Source organism: Tamandua tetradactyla, chromosome 4, assembly GCF_023851605.1.
Source record: "Tamandua tetradactyla isolate mTamTet1 chromosome 4, mTamTet1.pri, whole genome shotgun sequence".
Taxonomy (NCBI): domain Eukaryota; kingdom Metazoa; phylum Chordata; class Mammalia; order Pilosa; family Myrmecophagidae; genus Tamandua; species Tamandua tetradactyla.
In genome coordinates this window covers 12,454,100-12,476,546 of record NC_135330.1, presented here as the reverse complement: position 1 = coordinate 12,476,546, position 22,447 = coordinate 12,454,100, and the positions used below count along the sequence as shown (strand labels likewise).

The following is a 22,447-nucleotide window of genomic DNA, read 5'->3' as shown; positions in this document are numbered from 1 at the left end:
AATGCCCTTCCTGCTTTCCTACTTTTATTTCAATCTTTCCCCTTCTTCAAAGACTAACTCAAATTTTCATCCCTCCATGAAAACATATTGTCCTCTGATAGTCTCATGTTTATTTGGATTATTTCTTATCCTCATGAGCATCGTGCTCTTCTCACACAAACCATAAGTGACTTTTAATATCTTTTACATTTCTGGGTATCTCACTATTGAGAATTATGCATGAATTAAATACCTGAAGACACTTTGTTTAGGGATTGACTGGAGTCATCTTTTCTCTCATGACTATGAGTCATCTCCTTACGTATCCTTTAGGAAATGGAAGCAGAATAGAGTCAGAAAGTTTCATCTTGTTTTTGAGAAGGAAAAGGCCACCCAGCCACCACTATCATCTCCACGCTGCTGCCTGAATGACGGAAGTCTGGTACAGCTGACAGCGCTGATTCACGTGTGTTGTAAGCTATGCACCATCTTTACCTTCCCTAAACAAGAAAGTAAATTTATAGCCAGTATAATTTGTGACTAGGTGTACACCTACTCTGAGGAGGTAAACAGCTGTAGCAGGGAAGATGCAGCAAATTCGGCAGTCTGTTAACTAAAGCAAAAACAGAACTTGAATATAAAAACCAGAGTTATACTAAGGATACCTCATTTTGTGGGAGGATGGTGATCAATCCAACTTACATAACATTTGACTTTTGTACCTTTAAACAGTAAACTCCTGTAAGGGATTTGAATTATATTATGATTGGCTTATGCATATTCAGAAAAAGACTTTTTTGCATAAAGTATATCACATCTATGATGAAGGTGAGTGGGCATGGAGACCTTCTTTGAGTTTATAAGTTTATTTTAAAGAAGTTGAAGACCAGCTGTTAATCACTTACACTCAGAATGTTAAAAGAAAATAAAGCTGCAAAATATTGGAAAGCATTTCCAATAAAGAAAATCTTTTGACACTGCAGTATATGGCTGAAAACAGTTATCTTCTGTTAGGCCTTTGGGCATAAACTAGACAGTGGTCCAGCCATACCTAAAGGCGTGGCATCTTTAGGGTGAAACTGGAAATGTGTGGCAGTGCATTTGATTGTTACAATGGCAGGCACAGGTACAACTAGCAATAAATGATGCAAAATATCCTGCAATCCATGTGTCTCTCTCACCCAAGGAAGGATTGTCCTGCTTTAAATATCAATAAGGCTCTGGTTAGAAATGTGGGGCTGGAGTGTCCCTGCTCTGCTGAAGTCCCTCTGTCTTGAGGTAGAAGAATGGATCCTGTGACCTGATTAGCAGCCTCCACTTGTGGACCCTATAATTCTTCAAAGGAAATAAAGGGAAGGAGGAGCAAACACATCCACATGAGGTCTCTCAGCTGTGACCAGAGCTATTATATTACAATACGTTAAACTCAGCCCATGAGTAAGAAACCACATCTCCCTTCCTTTCCTCAAGAGCACTTACATCTGTGATTAATACTGAGTTACAACAGCAGAGTTGAGCTGGAGGAGACGGAGCAGCAAAGACAGAAATGTTGGATCCTCTTGGTCACAATGTGCAAGTGCAGGAAGGAGTAAGGTGCCTAAGAGTACCTGTGGCAGGAGATGAGTCTGAGCAGGGGGTGATTGGAATCTCTCCAGCGAGAATGTGGTTGGGCTTTGGAGACATGGGCATTGCCGATAGCCTGTCTATATGGAGAAGTCTTTGAAGCCACAGAAGAGGATCTCCAAGGAACAGCCAGTGGAGCTCCTGTGTGTCACTCCCTGAAGACATCCTGAGACCTGCTCTCTGTCTGGGAGGATGCAGACAGCAATACCTGGGGAACTCATTAAGCGTGAAACTTATTTACCCAATCTCAGGTTTAGTGCTTTGGGAGCCTGGGAGAAGTTTTTACTTCAGAAGGAACAACATAGAGGGTGGTCTATTTAATAGAGTTTAACTTGTTTGAATAATCAGATTGTGTTTATTTTTTATAGATGTGCCTTGGAAATCTATAGTCACAAATCTAGGCAACTCAAGCAGGCCCTTTTCCCTATGGGCAGAAACACTGCCTAGTGTGTAACTCTGATTTTCTCTTTAGGATAAAAGTAGTGAAATCTAGCCCTTCCTTTCAGAGGGAAGTTCATAATGCCTGTTTTTCTGCCGTGTGGTATTCAGCATTGGAAGTTCACAGTTAATAGACCAAAAGATCTTCTCTTGGGGGCTAAGAAATAGAAATGAGCCTTTGAACACTGTTCCTTTTGCCCACAATTGCCTTCTCTTCTCCATTTGGCAAACATCCACTAGTCTGTTAAGACTGAAGTCAGAACTGACTACCCCTTGAAGACTTTCCATGAGTCAGTTTATTGCTTCTTTAGCATTTTTACTTACTCTGATATATGTGGTACTTATCTTCAAAATTAAATATATGCTAGGCCCTGTGCTAGTGGCTGAGAATACAGAAATGAATGAGATGCTGAATCAACCTTTGAGGAGCTCACCATTTAGTTGCAGGTGATAGACAATTATAATAAAATTAAATGAATACCAAATGCAAGTGTGACAGGGTAGAGACATTCTTTGATTAGACGCAAATTGATTATGGAAAATCAACATTGTGTAGGTAAAATGAGGCTAGATTACAAAAGGTTTTAAAGTACTTAGATTTTACCACTTTTAAGGCCTTCTTAGTGATTCTCATTTAACTTTCCTGTTCATAGGCTTCAAAGTCCCTTAGCAACTGATCTCTTAAGGTGTGAACTTCTTTATCACAGCCACCTTGTGCTCTCTTTTTTCCTATCTGGTGCTTTTGCTTCCCTGCCAGAAAAAGGCATATTCAGCACTGGGATTTGGTTGACTGATCTGGAAACAGCATGAAGATGGATTTTAGGCTGGTGGTAAGAGGCAGGAGACCAGCTATGCTGCTGATGTAACAGGCCTGGACAGAGATCATTAGGATTGATCTAGAGGGGTGACAATTGTCCTGGAGAAGAGGGACAGATGTGAGAGATATTTGAGGGGAATCAATAGGGTGCAACCGAATCAGTGTGTAGATCAAGAGGAGGGAAATGACTAGTCCTGTCATAAACTGTTTTCATCAGGCTCATTCATGCCAACTCCCCAAATATTTACCAATATATATAGCGTCCTATTGTAAAAGATGAATCCTTTGAAATGTATCTCTGTACTTACGGTCATCATTAGATAAGACTGGTGGCCATAGGATCTCAACAGGAAAAGAGTAGGGTTGAGCAAAATAGATCAATTTGTAATGATATCATTGCTTTGGAACAAATTAGGAAGTTTCCAGAAATGAGCCATTGGGTAGATGGTGCAGCAATGAGGTGCCTAAGGAAAGGGGAGATATTCACCTTCAGTCAATTAATAGTTATTGTGTACCTGTGCATATTTTTATCTCACTTAATTTTCTGAATCACTCTATGACATCAGTACTATTATCACTATTTTACAGATAAAAGATGTATGGGGAACCTACTCTGCCATCAACAATATATAGATTTAATTTGTTGCTAGACAGAAATGAACAAATGAGGTATGACTATAGAAACAATGTGGGCTAATCAGCCAGCAGATCCGACTGGAAACTCTTAAGTTGTTCTTTTTTTAAAATTTATTTTTATTTTTCACTTATTTATTTATTTTTTTACATGGGCAGGCTCCATCAAGTCGTTCTTTTTATAGTACACTTATGGCATTTGGCTTAATGTAGGGTCCTGGATCCAAACCTCCAAGCAATGCTTTGGAATTATCAATGTTCATCTTTTAGAGTCCCAGAGAGAACACAACAGATTTAACTGAAACCAACATTATTCCTGATGTTATGTCCATGTTCACATCCATCCCTCACCCTATCCCAGTCACTGGGAGCTAGGGTTTTCAACCTTTCTAAGTGTGAAATTTTATCCCTATTGATAACAGTTTTACTGTTGGTGACTATTGATGGAAAAAGTAAACCATGAGAAAGAGAACTACAAATTTAGTAATTGAGGCTTTCAAATGAAACTAATAAAGAATAGCTGCATGTGTTTATGTAAATATTTATTCAGCCTCCATACAATACTTGATACATATATGAATCCTGGGATTCCTTGCAGTGACTCTGAGTCAACTAGGGGTGGAAGAAGGAATGATGCTGTAAGTAGTTGGTGGACCCGTAGGTGGGGAAAACATGGGGAGATTGAATCTAGAGCAGAAATGCACATGTGGCTGTGTGGTTTTATTCAACTTATGGCAGGTTAGGAAGACTCTAGGAGAATAGATTTTACTAGAACATGGGAACAGCCACTATGGGGAAGTCCATTTACAAAATCAGGATCTCCTGAGGGAGTGAGAACTTATCTACAAATGAAAATGCTGTTGTTAAAACTGGGGCTCCATCTCCATGTCAAAGATAGCTTGATGTTGACTTCTGAGTGACTCAGAGAGAAATGTGGGGAGGTGGTGCATGAGAATGCTAACAGGTACTGTTACATCCCATCTGCCGCCAGGAAATATTATGTCCATAACCTTGTTGATGCCTCACAATAACCCTGGGAGGTAGATATCATTAACCCCACTGTGCACATAGGGGACAAATGCCAAAGAGGGCAAATAATTTCCCCTGGATATAAACTAACTAAGGGGGAGCTTAGGGTTAGGACACATGACCCATCTGCTCCAAAGTCTATGCTTTGTCTACAATCCCATACAGCTTAAGTGTCTTCTACTTCAAGGTCATCAGTTTTTAGAAGTGGGTAGTGGTGAATAATAATTGTAGAAAGAGGATAGGTACAAAGGCTGGTAAACTGATGGGTCCTGAGCACTATCATTTCCCAGTGGCTTTTGGCCCACTTTAGACTCCTTTTATTTTTTTTCCTTTCCTCTTTGGGGTTGTGCTGAGGAGAAAAAGAATGTATCACGGTAGTTGAGGAGTAAGTGCAATATTATAATATGCAATTTCTGAACTTCCAGACCAATGTCCAAAGTCTAAGAACATCCCCAATGAGGATTTGAGATATGGGTAAATCCTCAATTTGTGGGGCTCCTTCTTCTCCTCATATTTAATTACTGTTGGGGTTTGAATCATGTACCCCACACTGCCATATGTTTAAATCCCCATTCTGCTACATACTAGATATGTAACCTTGGGAAAATTACTAATCTTTGTGGCCCTGAGTTTCTTTATCTATAAAATAAGGATAATAAAACCTACTTCATAGAATTATTGAGCAGATTAAATAAGTAAAGTGCTTAAAATAATGCCTGGTATTTGGGTTGCATTTAATAAATGTACCAAAGAGGAATATCTTGAAAACAGTCAAACAGCCTGAAAGTAACAATAAAACAGAAAGAGGTGGAGGGCTTCTTGCTGATGCTAGTTGTATTTTAACTGATCCCATACGCCTGTGTTTCTTCCCTTCCTCCCTTCCCTCCCTCCTTTCTTCCTTCCTTCCATTAGTAATTATTAAGTATCTACCAGAGAATCAGGCATTTTCTGGAGCAGAGCCTGAGTAATTGCTCTATGGATGTAGACACCTCCTTGTTCAGCTCTGGTTCCCTTAGAAACAGAGCCTGAGACAGGGGATCTGGGTGCAGATGATTAATTCAGGGGTTGCTCTAGGAAAAATGGAGTGAAGGAAGCAAGATGGGGCAGAGCAAAAGGCTAAGCAAGGGCGTGATTTCACCTGGAATCTAAGTTCGTCCTGATCCCATGGAGGACTGGAGAATAGAGCTGGCCCCATATGGAGGCCAAGGGGAAAGCCTTTTTGACCTTCTGTGTCAGTCACTTATTAGCTTGGACTGCTCCTTAATGAGGTACATTAAACCTTCAAGGAAGCTCCCTTTCAGCAAAGACAATTCTTCAAAGAAAAAGGCAGCTATGAGAAACTATCATCCCAACGCTCATATCAGTTGAGGATAGCTGGGATCCGTGCAGGGCAACACAGAGGCCAGGCTATGGGGAATGATAAGGGAAAAGTATGAAAGATGTGAGCCATTCTTATGTTACTGTCAAATATTCAGGAAGCCATTTGTTAGGTTTTCAGTCAAGCTGCTCAAAATGTAAACTCAACCAATTTATAAACTGGCTATCAGAGACTGCATCCAACACAGCTGTCTAGGTCCTTACTAGTAATAGGCACTAAGTGAACAATTAGTAGAGTGAATTTTCTTTAATCATAGTGTAAAATGTAGCATTGGTAGTGTTATGTGCAAACAACGGAGAACCTGTCAATATTTAGTGCCTCTGATTTTCATGCCAAAGCCAGGTTCAACTTAAACACATTCCTATGATATGATACTATATATTCTTCCCACACTCCCTGCTGGTTCATGATACCTTGTGCCAAGGGCTACAGGAATAACATCTAACAACGTAGTATCGCACCCGGATGTGCTTTATCTTATTTGATTTTTATCCAGTTTGGTGAATACATCCACCAGGTTTGGCAAATCCAACCATCTTTCACTCATTTTTTCCTCCCCTGTTTGATTTTCTCTCTCTCATTTCCAGACTCTCTCCAGATCAGCCACTTGGTGCTCTCAAACCATCTCTTATCCGACTGGCTCCTTTACTGTGAAACTTCACCAAACTTTTTCATTTCATTATTCTTGACACTAACCAAAACCTAGGAGAGGGGTTTTCTGCCCAGAGCTCTAAGCAAGGCATCCTTGACCTCCTTGTTTCTCAGGCTGTATACAACAGGGTTCAGCAGGGGAGTGATAACAGTGTAGGTCACGGAGATAAGTCTGTCCTGCAGGGAATTCTGGGATTTCGGTTTTAGATAGATAAAGGAGGTACAGCCATAGTGGACGATGACCACTGTGAGGTGGGAGGCACAGGTGGCAAAGGCCTTTCTCCGGCCCTCAGCGGATGCAATCTTGAGGATGCTGGTGACAATCAGGACATAGGAGATGAAGATCAGGATCATGGGCAGAACGAGGACACACAGACTGATGAGCAACGTGATAAGCTCCTTGATGGTAATGTCAGCACATGCGAGCTTCATCAGGGGCCGGATGTCACAAAAGAAGTGGGAGATGACACTGGCATCACAGAAAGGCAGACTGAACACCGAAGACACCTGGATGATGGCTGTGCTCAGACCAATGCTCCAGGATCCACTCGCCAGTTGTACACAAGCCCTTTTGCTCATGATGACTGAATACCGTAGGGGGTTGCAGATGGCCACGTAGCGGTCATACCCCATGGCTGTGAGCAGGAAGCAGTTATTGATACCAAAAGTGAGATAGAAGAAGAGTTGTGTGGCACAGTCCGGAATGGAGATAGGTAGCTGAGGGCTGAGGAGACCGGACAGCATGCGGGGGATGATGGCCACAGTATAACAGGTCTCAGAAATGGACAGCACACTCAGGAAGAAGTACATGGGGGTGTGGAGTTGATGGTTGAGATGGATAACTGTCAAGATGATAGCATTGCTAGCCAGGGTCAACAGGTACAGGAGCAAAAAGACCACAAAGAGGATGAGTCGGTTCTGCTGCCCAAAAATGGAGAAACCTTCAAAGGTAAACTCTGTTACTACTGTGAAATTGGGTCTTGACATTGAGGAGAATCTGGGTCTGAAAGAGATGAAGTGGTGGGAGGGTTGAGAATCCAGCCTGAGAACAACAGGGTGGTCCAGGATCAGCATCATCTTGGCACTCTATAGACACTAGCCACGTACTCAGTCACCTCTCAGGGTCCTTAGGGCCCTGGGATCAGAGAATGGTGTAGTGGGGACTAAAAGAGAGTAATTACATAAAGGAAGTAGTAGAAAGACTAAACCAGCTGCATAGAAGTAGATGTTGATCAGAGAAAGCAGTAGACTGAGTATGCTTCACTCGAGAACTCCACCTTAACTCCCCTGGCTTAGATCAGCAATGACCATTGTATCAGGGACCTGCTCAAGCCAGGGAAGAGCTCTGGGTAAGGCATCTTCCAGGATTTAGGAGCCCAGCCCCAGTTCTGATTGAAAGGGTAAATCCAGATACACAGTACCATCCCATCTCACAGTTCAAATTCAAATCGACTGATATATGAAATAAAGCAGTGAGAAGAGACACTGCCGTTTTTCCTGGAGGAAGGTCCAGTATGTGAAGCCAGGACATTCAGTGCCAGAGCCAATTATCTTTCTGATCCTTTTCCCTTCCTATGGCCCCAAAATACCACCTACTTTAATACCTGAATTGCTCTCCTTCTATGTGGAGGGTGATTTCTGTTTCTATTTTCTAGTATCTAGTTAAGCACAATAAAGCCTTGGAAATGTTTAATCATTTGGAAATGTTTAATCATTTAATACCAGTAACTATAAGAAAAGAGTGATAACAAAATACTTCTTTATAGGAATCTTTAGCTCTAAGCCCAATGTAAATTGAGGGATGCATTATTATTTTTATTATTTTGCTTCCTTCACTTGTCTTCATTTGCTCATCCAAAAATACGGAGAATAATATTATCTACTCTATAGGGTTGTTTTGGAGATTATATGACTTACTATATATAAATTGACTACTGCAGTTATTGATACATAACAAGAAGATAAATACTGGGCGGGCCGCGGTGGCTCAGCGGGCAAAGTGCTTGCCTGCCATGCCGGAGGACCTCGGTTCGATTCCCGGCCCCAGCCCATGTAAAAAACAAACAAAACAAACAAAATACAATAAAACAAGAAAATGTTTAAAGATGTTTCCTTCCTTCCTTCTCTCTGTCTTTCCTTCCCTTCCTCCCTTTAAAAAAAAAAAAAAAAAAAAAAAGAAGATAAATACTTGAAATTTTTGCTCCCTTTCCCTCATCTATCCTCCTTAACCCTGCTCCCAGTACATCTGGGTTCTACTTGTATGCTAGGCTCACTCAAACCCACTCTCTGTGTTTCTTTCATATTCACGGTTGCTGTCATTAATTTTTTCAACCCCCACTGTTTGGAAAGTCCAATTTTCACTTTCCCCACCTCACCCCCTTTCTAATTCTAGATCCTGAAACGTTTGGGGATGGGGGTGGTCCAAAATCAGACACCTCTGTGTTCAATCCCAGAGCCACTTACTTCATGTGTGACTTTGGAAATGTTTCCTCATCTCTTTAGGCCTCAGTTTCCTCTCCTGTCAAAGGTTGACCATATTAATAGCCACCTTAGAGGACTCGTGTGAAGATCACACAGGAAGATGCCTGGGAGGCATACAGCAGAGAACCTGACATAGAGTATGCCATCAATAAATAGTAACTGTTGATAAGATGAGCACAGCTTTCAGACCCTGATTATTTTAGGCCATTGTTTTGACTTCTCTGCTTTGCATAGAATGGCTTCTAAGGTCATCTTCTTCTAGCCAACAACTGTGTAGCACCTTGCAGTTTAGAGGGTGATTTTCTGCCTGTAGGGCTATGAGGAGAAAGAGAGCAGAAAAGGAAACACAATTTTCAAGCAGGGGCAGAATCTGGAGGATGGGGATGGGGATGGACATTGATTGGAAAGAGTAAGCTATTTCCACTCCCTTCCCACACCCACGGCTGAAGCAATTCTGCAGGAATTCCTGTGTCCAGAACTCCCTGCACACATGAAACACAGTACTTCAACTGGCCATTCACTGACCATCTGGTTCAGCCTGGGGCAAGGAAAAGGAGAAAATGTAGGGAACTTCCATGTTCAGAGAAAATGATTTTCCCATTTTAAAAGGGAAAATTGAGTCCACTCAATGAGAGTCAGTCATGTTCTATTTTTTGCCTCCAGGTCCTGCAAACAAGGAATATGATAGAGGATGGTGGGTGACAGGACTGGGTTTTCCCAATTCCCCTGGATCAATCAATATGCATAAGTATGGAAGACCAAAATGACACATTAAACCCTTTGAAAACTTGGCTCTGGAGATGCTTCAGGGTTGGGGCCCAGATAACCCTTTCTCAGTAATGTTTCCTGTATTTATAAAGCTTTTTGTTCTCTCAGTTTTGTGGCACTACTGCATATTCATTTTTACCACTTGGCAATATTTCCAGGAGAGGAAAGTAAAGGAGAGAGGGATATACCTTGAGACAAGGGTCGTGAGGCCCAATCCAATTGCAGAACAAGAATCCCTGCTTCATTGACTCATGGACCGTGACTTACATCTCACTTGGTAGGGTGAAGTCTCATTCAGGATTCAGAGAGTGAGGCTGCAGTGAGTAGAGCAGTGAATCGCAGGGCACCCCTTTTTGTGGTGGCAGACACATCACCCAGAGAATCCTCCAAAAGACAAGAAGAAAACTGTAGAACCCACCAGGATCTGTCAGTTTATTCCTTTCCTTAATTGATAAGAACTGGATATAACAAACAGGAACAGAAACCAGCAGCAGACTCACCGGTTCCTCCCCATAGCCCTGACTCTTTAAGCCTGAATAACATGCTGCCAGAGAGGACCATCCTCCTGTGCCTCAGGACTCTTGGGTCCCTCTCCCTAAAGTCACAAGGCAGCAATAGCAAGATCCAAAGCCATGATGTCTGAGGATCTCATTATAGAAGGGTTTAGCATAATCACATAGATGGTATTTAGACCATCTGGGATTTCCCCACAGGAATAAATTTTTTGCATCGAGGTATGGGGCCTTTTTCTATTGAGTAGATGAAGAGAAACCTCATGACCACAATGCAGAGGGGACCCCAGAACCCAACCTTTCTGTTTAAGGGTGCAGGCTCATTAGGCAAGTCACATACACCCTGGGGTCTCTGTGCTCTCAGAGCTGAAGGATCTAACTTGAGAACTCTTCTAGTTTGGATGGTCTAAGAAGTGTGACTTTCATTTATTGATTTTATTGAGCACCTCTCACTTGCCAGGGACATGGAATATAGCAGAAACTGGGACACCACATCTGCACTGCATGGCATTTCTTCTGGCTTTGCACATCCCATGCCAAGCATTCAGAAATCATGCAGGGACTAGGAAACGTTGAGAGCCTACTCCTTGAGGAACATCAGAAGGAAGGTCCAATGGAGTTATACCTGAATCCCTTCTCTTTTTCTTTTCCCGCAGTTAGTCATTTATCAGCCCCAGTCTTGTTTGATTTTTGTAACATGATTACAAGAAGGGTGGGCCTTTCCTAAGGTTGAAAGAGAATCAGATATCAAACCTACCAGGGTCCCCTGGGACTTAGGCTCTTCCCTATTTCCTTGTTCTGGTGCCCAGTTTATGCCTTTCTCTTAGAGACTCCAAAGGTAGGAAAATTTCCCTTTCTAAACACCAGCATACTGAGAACCAAGGACTTAAAAGTAAGGCAGTTTATTGTGGTCTTTGACAAGCCAAGCTTACTGGGAAAGGCTGAGAAGCATAGGATAGCTCTGTGGGTTCAGTTCAATTCAATATAATTTCTTTCAAGGCCTTCAAACATTCACCCAAGAGAAACTGGAAATACTCAAGTCCACGAGCCATTAGAAAGCCAGAGTCTCACAGCTGAGAGATGGCTATACAGTATATTTATCACTGCATGGAAACAGCCTGTATGTAACCCCATTAGAACTGTTTGAAATCCTCTAAGGAGCAGCTAAAGGCAGGCTTAAAATTGGACAGAAGGTCTGTCAAGGCCTTAATATAATCAGTTAGTCTTGGGTCTTATTTGTCAATGTCCATTCTTCAGAGTTTCTCTGGTAGCTCTATTTAATATGTAGCTCTTTGAAATTAGAAATAGGATGAAGTTGAAAACCATGAGAAAGGAAAGAAAACACTGATATTGAAATTATGAACTGGAAAATGATTGCTTTTTATTCCATATTTGTCTGAAATGAGATGTGTTTAGACTGAAAAATCTGAAGCAGGTGGAGTATTTTTCATAGGGAGAAAATATATTGATGGTTCTATTATCTCCATTTTGACAGGTTTGTCTTTTTCATTCTGACTTTTCATATCTTTTATTTTTCTTGGCATTGCATTTAACAATGAAATACAATATAATATTAAATACTAACAATAACAGGCACATTTTTGCCTTTTGCTAGGTTTTAATTTGGATGCATGTTTCATTCATTATTAAATGTGATGCTTGCTGTAAATCTCTGGAAGATACCCTTCCTCAGATGAAGGAGGCTTGTCTGCAAGTTTATCTTGAATGATTTGTTTAATTTTCAGCTAGTTTATTTTCTTCATTCATTGACATAATTATGTTTTTCCTATAATTGGCTGATTGTGAACTACATTTACAGATTTTTTAATGTTATTTATAAATTTCTGAAGAACTCCCTATGTTTTTAATATGTATACATATACATATATATATTCTCTACTGAATTCAATTTGCATTTTTCAACTGTCTGTTATTAGCCTGTAGTTCTCTTTTCTCCCACTTTGTCTATTTTTGGTACCAAGGGTTTGCAATTAGTAGTCTCTTAAAACATGTTGGGAGAAATTTCACAGCTTTCCTGTCCTTTGAGACTGGTGTCTTTGTTTTGTTGTTGTTTTTGTTTCAAACAGTAGGTATTTTCACTACTACCAATTCCATTTGTTAAGGTTATTATTCTAGTAAATTCTCTATTCCTTGTGGAACTAAATATGGTAATTTATATTTTCCTTCAAATATGTCTATTTATATACTTTTTCAAATAGATTATTATAAAGTTGTTCAAGGCATGCTTTTATAATTACTTTATCCCTGTGTATCAGTACTCATATCATTCTATCCTACCTGATTTTCTTTGTGTCTCTCTAGCTTTTCTTAATCATACTTGTCAAAAATTAAGCATCATAATTAATCTTTTCAAAGAGCCAGTTTTAAAAAATAAGATTTTTATTGTTTTATGTTTTCTTTACTTTTGCACTTCAATTAATTTCTATTTCATTATTATTTGTTTCTACTTTGGGTATGTTGTTCTTTTCCAAGCTTCATGAATTAAAACCTTCATTTATTTGTTTTCATTCTTGTTTTCAATGAAATCTATACAGCTCTATCGTCATGCTAAGAAATGTTTTGGATGTGCTTTGTTGATTTTGATATTTAGTGCTTTTGTTATATTTTACTATCACATATTTAAAAATTTTCCATTTTTAGCTCTTCATTCATCCATGGTTTATACAGATGCTTATTTTAAAAAAGAAAACTTAACACAGGAGTCAACAACTCAGACGCTGGAGTCATGATGCCTAACTTGTGTCCCACTCTGCTACCTCCTGGCTTTCTAAACTTGCTCAAGTTGCTTAACCTCTCTATACCTCAATTTCCTCATTTTTAAAATGGGGGAAATTATAGTGCCTACCTCAGATAGTTGTAAGGATTAAATGAGTAAATATTTAAAAGTGCTTAAAATAATAACGCGTAGAGTAAGTGCTATATACGTTGCTTATTAAGTAAAATTCAGATCCACCAGGGGAAGTAATGGAAAAGGGGTTGGCTGCCTTTTTTGTTGTTGATTTCTTATTTTATTGCATTGTGGTCCATGAAAATTATTTATATAATATTGATGATTACGAATTTGTTGAGGCACTCCTTGGGGCCAAAGGAAGGAATCTTCTCTGTACATAGGCTACAGAGTTTTAGATAAGACATTAATTTAAGCCTTGTTAAAACATTGGTTATTTTATTAGTTTGTGCCCAAGAGAGGTGTGTTAAATTCTCCAACTATGATTGTTTGTCAGTTTCTCCTTTTAATTTTATCACTTTTGCATAATGCATTTTGAAGCTATGTTGCTAGAATCTTAAAACATTCATGAATGGAATATCTTTCTAATGAATTATGTTATTTTTCAATACTACAGGTCCCTTAGTGGTTTTCATTTTGAATAATATTTTTGTTTGATTTTAATAATGATACATCTATTTTCTTTTGGTTAGCATTTGCCTAGATACCTTTTACAACCTCTTTATCTTCAGCCTTTCTATGTCATTTTTAAATACGTGTTTTATAAATAGAATAATGTCAGATTGTTCAAATTCAGTCTGAGAGTCTGTGTTTCAATTGGTTAGTTAATCCATTCATATTTATTATAATTAAAGAAATTGTTAGATATTACTGACATCTTATTTCCTATTTTCCATTTGCTGTGATTTCCTAATCTCTTTTTGTTTGAATAATTTTTTATTTATTCCATTTTTTTCTGACGAGAATGCTAATCAGAATATCTCCACTCATCCAGCAGCTACTTTTAATTGTGGCCATTTAATTTTATTTTAAATAAAAAATCCAAATATTGAATTAAAAGATGTGAAATAGTACTATACTAAAAAACTTAATTCTCTATAAACACTTTAACTCTTCTGCCTGCTTCTTATATTATATGCCATCATATTTCTCTTAAATTTTATACTATATGCATAGGATGCTATTTCTTGATTCCTAACTTTTAGACATTATCTTTTGACTTCCTAGTTCACTTATAATACCATCTGTGCACACATGAACACAAGCACACACACACACGTACTTCTTTCATCCGCCAAGTGAAACTGTCTATTTTAAGAACATACATTATTATGGCATGAAAATATTTTTCACAGCTGAACCATGCAGCATATTATAAGTGCTCATCTCTTCTTGTGCAATTTTTGTTTTCTCACATTTTAGCAATTGAATCCTTTTATTTATCTAGTTTTCTAAGTATCTATAATGAATTCATCCTCAGACTTTCCATTTACAGCTATAAAATCCTTTCTCCATAGGCTCAAGTTAATCAGGTAGTGTCCTCAAATCATTTATATATCTGTATCTATATCCAAACCCATATCTATATCTATATCTTTATCTATATCTATATCTGTATCTGTATCTGTATCTATATCTATATCTATCTAATCTGTTTCCCTATATATCAATCTTAAACCCCTAATATGGAGTTCTCTTTCTTTCTTCTGTCATGTGGATTGGAGTACTGTCTAGGTAACATTTCTAACTCGAGATTTCTTTCACCAGATTCCCTTTATTTCTTTCCTACATTAGCTATCCTATTTCCTGGAACCCTAATTTTGATGGAGCACTTACTTCTTCGGTAGTTTCCTGAGAATGAGAATGTGGGATGTAAATTTCTTGAACTATTGAAGATCTGAAAATATCTTTACCATATCCACATGTGTTTTGAGTAATTTGCTGGATGTTGTTTATCTTGGCAAATTTTTTGTCCCATAATATTGAAAGCATTGCTTCATTTTTCCAACTTCTAGAGTAGTTGTTTAAAAATCTAATGTCATTAGAATTCCAGTCTTTTATGTGTGCTTTTTTCTCCTTTCTCTTTATGAAAGTTTTTATCATTTTATTTTACCCAAGTTCTTTGATATTACATAATGGTGGGATCTCCTTCAATGGGTGGATACAGCTTTTATTTTTTTCACTATGCTAGTCACTCAGTGGCATTCAAGTCCTTCTGTTTTTTAAAAATATTCTTTTTATTGATTTACCTCTCTCGTATTTTCTTTAGTGCTCATTCTGGAACTCACATTTGTTAGACATTAGATTTCTTCTCTTGATCCTCACATTTTCTATTCTGTTTCTATTATCACCTAACTTTTTGGAAGATTTACTCAATATGTCTTACAGTTTTAGAATTTATTAATATATTTAACTAAGGAAGTGTCTTATTTTTCATACTTTTCTTTTTATAGAAGCCTGATTTTATTTCATGATATTCTATTCTCTCATACTTTTGAATATATTAAATATATATATACATATATAAACATATATTTTTAAAAATTTTTCCCTTTTATGATTGCCTCTCTTTGTTCTTCTTTTTTTTGTTTGTTTTTTCAGTGCTTTTTTTTCCATTAGATACCACTTTGACTGTCCATTCCTATTTTTTTAAACTTTTTTTATTGTATGGTATAACATATATACAAAGCAAAGAAATAAAAAAGCAATAGTTTTCAAAGCACTCTTCAAAAAATGGCTACAGGACAGATCCCAGAGTTTGTCATGGGCTACCATACGATCTTCTCAAATTTTCCCATCTAGCTGCTCCAGAATATAGGAAGCTAGAAGGCTTAAACACTTTTTTATCACCACAATCGACTTTTCCTCCTTTTTTTTTTTTTTTGTAAACAATAGCATATACACAAAAAAGCTATAAATTTCCAAGCACAGCACCACAATTAGTTGTAGAATGTATTTTAGACTTTGACATGGGTTACAATTTCACAATTTTAGGTTTTCACATCTAGCTGCTCTAAAACATTGGAGACTCTAAGAGATAATCAATTTAATGATTCCGCATTCATATTCATTTGTTAAGTCCGTCTTCTATGTATAATTCCACCATCACCTTTGATCTTTCCATACCTCTCTTGTGGTTGTTTGGACTATGGCAATCCTAAATTTTTTATATTGGAAGGGTCTGTCACTAATATGGGGTAGGGAGATGAAACTACCTGATGTTCTGGAGAGGCTGGGCTAGGTCCCAGGACTTATCTGGACCAGGGACACATCTGGAAGTTGTAGGTTTCTGGCAAGTTACTCTAGAGTCTGTGGGTTCTTATATATTGCCCTAGGTGTTCTTTAAGATTGGCTGGAATGGTCCTGGTTGGGGTTTGGCAGGTTATGATAGGTAGCAAGGTCTACCTGAAGCTTGCATAAGAGCAACCACCAGAGTAGCTTCTCGACTATTTGGACTCTCTCTGTCACTGATGTTTTACTAATTATACTTCTTTTCCCCCTTTTGGTCAGGATGGAATTGTAGATCCCATGGTGCCAGGTCTGGATTCATCCCTGGGAGTCCTCTCCCATGTCACCAGTGAGACTTTCACCCCTGGATGTCATGTCCCATGTAGGGGGGAAGGCAATGATTTCACTTGCAGAGTTGGGCTTTGAGAGATTGAGGCCACATCTGAGCAACAAAAGATGTCTTCCAGAAGTAACTCTTAGGTATGCTTATAGGTAATCTAAGCTTCTCTGCTACCTACATAAGCTTCACAAGAGTAAGCCTCATGATCAAGGGCATGGCCTATTGATTTGAATATCCCTACAGTTTGACACAGTATCAGGGGTTCCCCTGATGGTAAGGTGTAATAGTTCCATAGTCTTTCTCCCCACCGCCCCACCACCAAGGGACTTTGCCAAAACTTTTTGATTATCTGCTTAATATACTCTAGGATGTTTCCAGGCATCACAATAATCTATACAGGATTAAAGGACCTCTTTCTTATTCTGTGCTTCCTATGTTTCAGTTGTTCAAATGAACTATACAGATAGATTGAATTAGATTATGCACTACAGAAAATTTCAGTTCCAGATCAAATAAAACTTTCTTCCACTGGTCTCAAAGAGTGTGTGTGATTCTAAAATACAAACACAGTCTTCCTTATCCCTATGTTCTGAATTACTTTAACCCCAACCTGTTTGGCTTCATTCTTATCTCTAAAAATCAGGTTATATATATGAAACAGCCTCTCACAATTCAGAAATAATAATCACCACTCCAGACTTAATGTGCCTGCTCTAAAAGTTTACAATTTAGGCCCTTATTTTTTAAAAAAAAGCAATTTCTAAAGGTAAACATACCATTGCTTTAGTTTGTTTGTTTGTTTCTGGTTTATTTTGTCTCACCAAATGTCCCACATGTTCATTCACGTCGTTGCATGACTCATGACATTCTTCCTTTTTGTAGTAGCACAATGTTCATTCATAAGTATATACCATCATCTGCCAATATGCTTCTCCACCCATGCATGCTTCAGTCACCTGCATTCATCGGGCATCATGCAGAAGGCCCAAAGTCCTCAGTCCATCAACATTCTCAATTTTAGATAATTTCATTGTTCCCAAGAGACAGAAAACCAATAAACACACCCTAAACAAATAGGAAATCTAAACCTCCTCAACTCTTTTCCCTCACCCCATTATTTACCTCTGCTGTTGCTGTGGTAGTGCTGATGGCTTCCTTTTGAACACAGCTCATAGCACACAATAGCAGTTTTTCCCCTGTACCATGGACTTAAACACTGTTTATACAAGAATCATATCTTTGAAATATTCTTACAGAAACTCATTCATATTTCTAGTGTGAGTCAATGGGACATGTATGTCGATACAACCCCTTTCAATCTTGTTCATCTTCAATATGATAATATTACTTCTAGGCCCACTAGAGAATCACCTTCACTCCTATCTATTCCCTTGCATTGGAGTTCAACCTCATTAGCTAACAGTTCACCCATCTCTAGCTTCTATGTGTCTCTAAGTTCCCTATATTCTGTATTATAAGCTTCTGATTATACTTAAATGCTTGTTATAAAATTAGGATCATACAGTATCTATCCTTTTGTGTCTGGTTAATTTCACTCAGCATTATGTCCTCAAGGCTAATCTATCTTGTCATGTGCTTCAGGACGTCATTTTGTCTTACTGCTGCATAATATATTCCATCATCTGTATATACCACATTTTGTTGATCCACTTGTCTGTTGATAGGCATTTGGTTTGTTTCTCTCTTTTGGCGATTGTGAATAATGCTGCTATGGACATCAGTGTGCAAATGCCTGTTTCATCATTGCTTTCAGTTCTTCTGGGTATATACCAAATAATGCTATTGCTGGGTCACAGGGCAACTTGATATTTAGTTTCTTAAGGAACTGCCAAACAGTTTTCCATAGTGGCTGCACCCATTATACATTCCCACTAACAGTGCATAAGTGTCCCAGTTTCTCCACATCCTCTCCAACATTTATAGTTTCCTGTTTGTTTAATAGGAGCCATTCTTATAGGTGTGAGGTGATATTTCATTGTAGTCTTGATCTGCATTTCCCTTATAGCCAGTGAAAATGAGCATCTCTTCATGTGGTTTTGAGCCATCTGTACTTACTCTTCAGAAAAATGCTTATTCATATCTTTAGCCCATTTTATAATTGGATTGTTTGTTCTTTTGTTGTTGAGTTGTATGACTTCCTTGCATATACAGGAAATCAACTTTTGTCTGATATGTGATTTCCAAATATTTTCTTCCATTGAGGTGGCTGCCTCTTCACCTTTTTGACAATATCTTTTGAGATGCAGAAGCATTTGATTTTGAGGAGTTTCCATTTATCTATTTTTTCTTTTGTTGCTTGTGCTTTGGGTGTAAAGTTTAGACCTATTACTAGATCTTGAAGATGTTTCCCTACATTTTCTTCTAGAAACATTATGGTGCTAGTTCTTATATTTAGGTACTTGATCCACTTTGAATTAATTTTTTGTGTAGGGTGTAAGATAGGGGTCCTCCTTCATTCTTTTGGCTACTGATATCCATTTCTTCCATGCCCAATTATTGAAAAGACTACTTTGTCCCATTTCAGAGGATTTGGGAGCCTTGTCAAGAATCAGTTGATCATGGATTTGGTGGTCTATTTCTGCACTCTTGATTCGATTCCATTGGTCAATGTTTCTGTCTTTATGCCAGTACAATGCTGTTTTGACCAATGTGGCTTTATAATAGGTTTGAAAGTCAGGTAGTGTTAATCTCCCATTTGTTGTTCTTTTTTAAGGATGCTTTTAGCTATTCGGGGTCTCTTTCCCTACCAGATGAATTTGGTAATCAGCATTTCCAAATCTTCAAAGTAGGTTGTTAGAATTTTGATTGGTACTGTGTTGAATCTGTAGCACAGTTTAGGGAGAATTGACATCTTAACTATATTTAGCCTCCCTAACCATGAGCAGGGAATGTTTTCCCACCTATTTTGATCTTCTTTGATTTCTTTGAGCAATGTTATATAGCTTTCTGTGTACAAGTCCCCTACGTCCCTAGTTAAGTTCATTCCTAAGTATTTGCTTCTTTTAGTTGCTATTTTGAATGGATTTTTTCCTTAACTGACTCCTCAGCTAGGTCATTGCTTGTGTGTAGAAATGTTACTGATTTTTGCATATAATTTTATATCCTGCCACTCTGCTGATTTTGTTTATTAGCTCAGCTACCTTTGCTGCAGATTTCTCAGGATCTTGCAAGTATAGTATCATATCATCTGCAAGTAATGAGAGTTTTACTTCTTCCTTTCCAATTTCGATGCCTTTTATTTCTTTGTTCTGCCTGACTCCTCTGGCTAGAATTTCTAGCATGATGTTGAATAATAGTGGTGATGATGGGCATCCTTGTCTTGTACCTGATCTTAGGGGGAGGCTTTCAGTCTCTCTCCATTGAGTACAATGTTCGTTATCAGTTTTCATACATTCCCTTTTTCATATTGAGGTAGTTACCTTTGATTACTATCTTTTGGAGTGTTTTTATCAGAAAAGAATCTGAATTTTGTCAAATGCCTTTTCAGCATAATTGAGATGATTATGCGATTTTTCCTTTTTGATTTGTTAAAATGCTGTATTACATTAATTTTCTTGTGGTGAACCATCCTTGCATTTCTGTTATAAACCCCACTTGGTCATGGTGTATAATACTTTTAATATGCTGTCAGACTTAATTTGCTAATATTTTATTGAGAATTTTTGCATCTATGTTCATTAGGGAGATTGGCCTGTAGTTTGCCTTTCTTATAGCATCTTTACCCAGTTTTGGTATTAAAATGATATTAGCTTCATAAAATGAGTTAGGTAGAGTTTCTTTTCCCTCAATTTTTTAGAAAAGTTTGAGCAGGATTGGCTTTAGTTCTTTCTTGAATGTTTGATAAAATTCCCCTATGAAGCTATCTGACCCTGGGCTTTTCTTTGTAGGAAGACTTTTGATGGCTGATTGAACCTCTTTACTTGTGATTGGTTTGTTGGGATCTTCTATTTCTTCCTGAGTCAGTATAGCTTGTTTGTGTGTCTCCAGGAATTTGTCCATTTCATCTACGTTGTCCAGTTTGCTGACATATTGTTGCTTCTAGTATCCTCTTATGATTTCTTTTATTTATTCAGGGGCTGTGGTAATGCATCCCTTCTCATTTCTGATATTGTTTATTTGCATCCTCTCTCTTTTTTTCTTTGTCAATCTTGCTAGTGGCCCATCAATTTTATTGATTTTTCTCAAAGAACCAAATTTTGGTTTTATTGATTCTATTATTCTTTTGTTCTCTCATTCATTTATCTCTGCTTTAATCTTTGTTATTTCTCTTATCTTATTTGCTTAGGTGTTGGTTTGCTGTTCTTTCTCTAGTTCTTCCAAGTTTGTGGTTAAATCATCGATTTTTGCGCTTTCTTGTTTTTTATTATAAGAATTTAAGACAATACATTTCCCTCTCAGCACAACCTTTGCCAGATCCCATAAGTTCTGATAAGTTGTGTTCTCATTTTCATTCACCTCCAGATAGCTACTGATTTCTCTAGCAATTTCTTCTTTGACCCACTGGTTGTTTAAGAGTGTGTAATTTAATCTTCATATATTTGTGAATGTTCTCATTTTTTGGTGATTATTGAGATCCAGCTTCATCCCACTGTGATCAGAGAAAGTGCTTTGAATAATTTAATATTTTTAAATTTATAAAGATCTGTTTTATGTCCCAGGGTATGATGTAACCTGGAGAATATTCCATGAGCACTAGAGAAGAATGTAATTCCTTGTGCTTTGGGGTGCAATGACCTATATATGTCTGTTAGGTCTAATATATATATCAAGTTATTTAACTTCTCTATTTCCTTGTTGATCTTCTGTCTGATTGTCCTATCTATAGAGAAGAGTTGTGTATTGAAGTCTCTTACTACAATTGTTGAAACATCTATCGCTCTCTTCAGTTTTGTCAATGTCTGTCTCATGTACTTTGGAACTCCTTGATTGGGAGCATAAACATTTATGATTGTTATATCTTCTTGGTGAATTGATACTTTAATTAGTATATAGTGTCCTTCTTTGTCTTATGATGTCTTTACATATTTTGTTTGATTATTGGTATAGGTACTCCTGCTTTCTTTTGGTTACAACTTGCATGAAAATCTTCTTCCATTCTTTCACTTTCAATCTATTTCTATCCTTGTGTCTAAGATGAGTCTCTTGTAAGCAGCATATAGCTGGATTCTGTTTCTTCATCCATTCTGCCAATCTGTATCTGTTATTTATTAAGATTAGTCTGTTGACATTCAATGTTATTCCTGAAAATGCGTTTCTTGAATCCACCATCTTATCTTTTTAATTTTATTTGTCAAATCTATATATTCTTTTCCCCCTTTCTCTTTGCATTATTTAATTTACCTTTAGTGGTACTCTTCAATTCTGTGCCCTTCTCCAGACCTCCCTCTCCTGTTTTTTTGTTTTTTTTTTTCAGCCAGCAGAACTCCTTTTAGTATTTCTTGTAGGGCTGGTCTCTTGTTGAGAAATTCTTTCAGGACTTCTTTGTCTGTGAAAACTTTAATCTCCCCCTCAATTTTGAAGGACAGTTTGGCTGGGTACAGAATTCTTTGCTGGAAGTCCTTCTCTTTCAGGATTGTGAATATATCATACCACTGCCTTCTAGCCTCCAGGGTGCTAGTTGAGTAGTTTGAACTCAGTCTTATTTGATTTCCCTTGTATGTTATAGATTGTCTTTCTCTTGCTGCTTTCAGGATTTTCTGTTTCTCTTCAACATTTGACAGACTGCACCTTGGGGAAGGCTATTTGGATTTATTCTGTTTGGAGTTCTTTGGACTTCTTTGACTTGAATATTTATGTCCTT

The 22,447-nt window shown here is 37.9% G+C and overlaps 2 protein-coding genes across 4 annotated transcripts in view; both read right to left on the bottom strand.

The window, feature by feature from the left end:
* The window catches only part of LOC143678791 (olfactory receptor 10J1), a 98,722-nt gene that overhangs the window by 49,450 nt on the left and 26,825 nt on the right, over positions 1-22,447 (bottom strand). For all 3 annotated transcript variants that reach the window (XM_077155724.1, XM_077155725.1, XM_077155723.1), the window contains one exon: positions 233-306. The gene's annotated coding sequence lies outside the window, so the exon portion shown is untranslated. The remainder of the gene's footprint in view (positions 1-232; positions 307-22,447) is intronic.
* LOC143678790 (olfactory receptor 10J4) lies at positions 6,600-7,535 on the bottom strand. The gene has a single exon (XM_077155722.1). It carries the CDS (start codon positions 7,533-7,535, stop codon positions 6,600-6,602), a length of 936 nt encoding a protein of 311 aa, XP_077011837.1.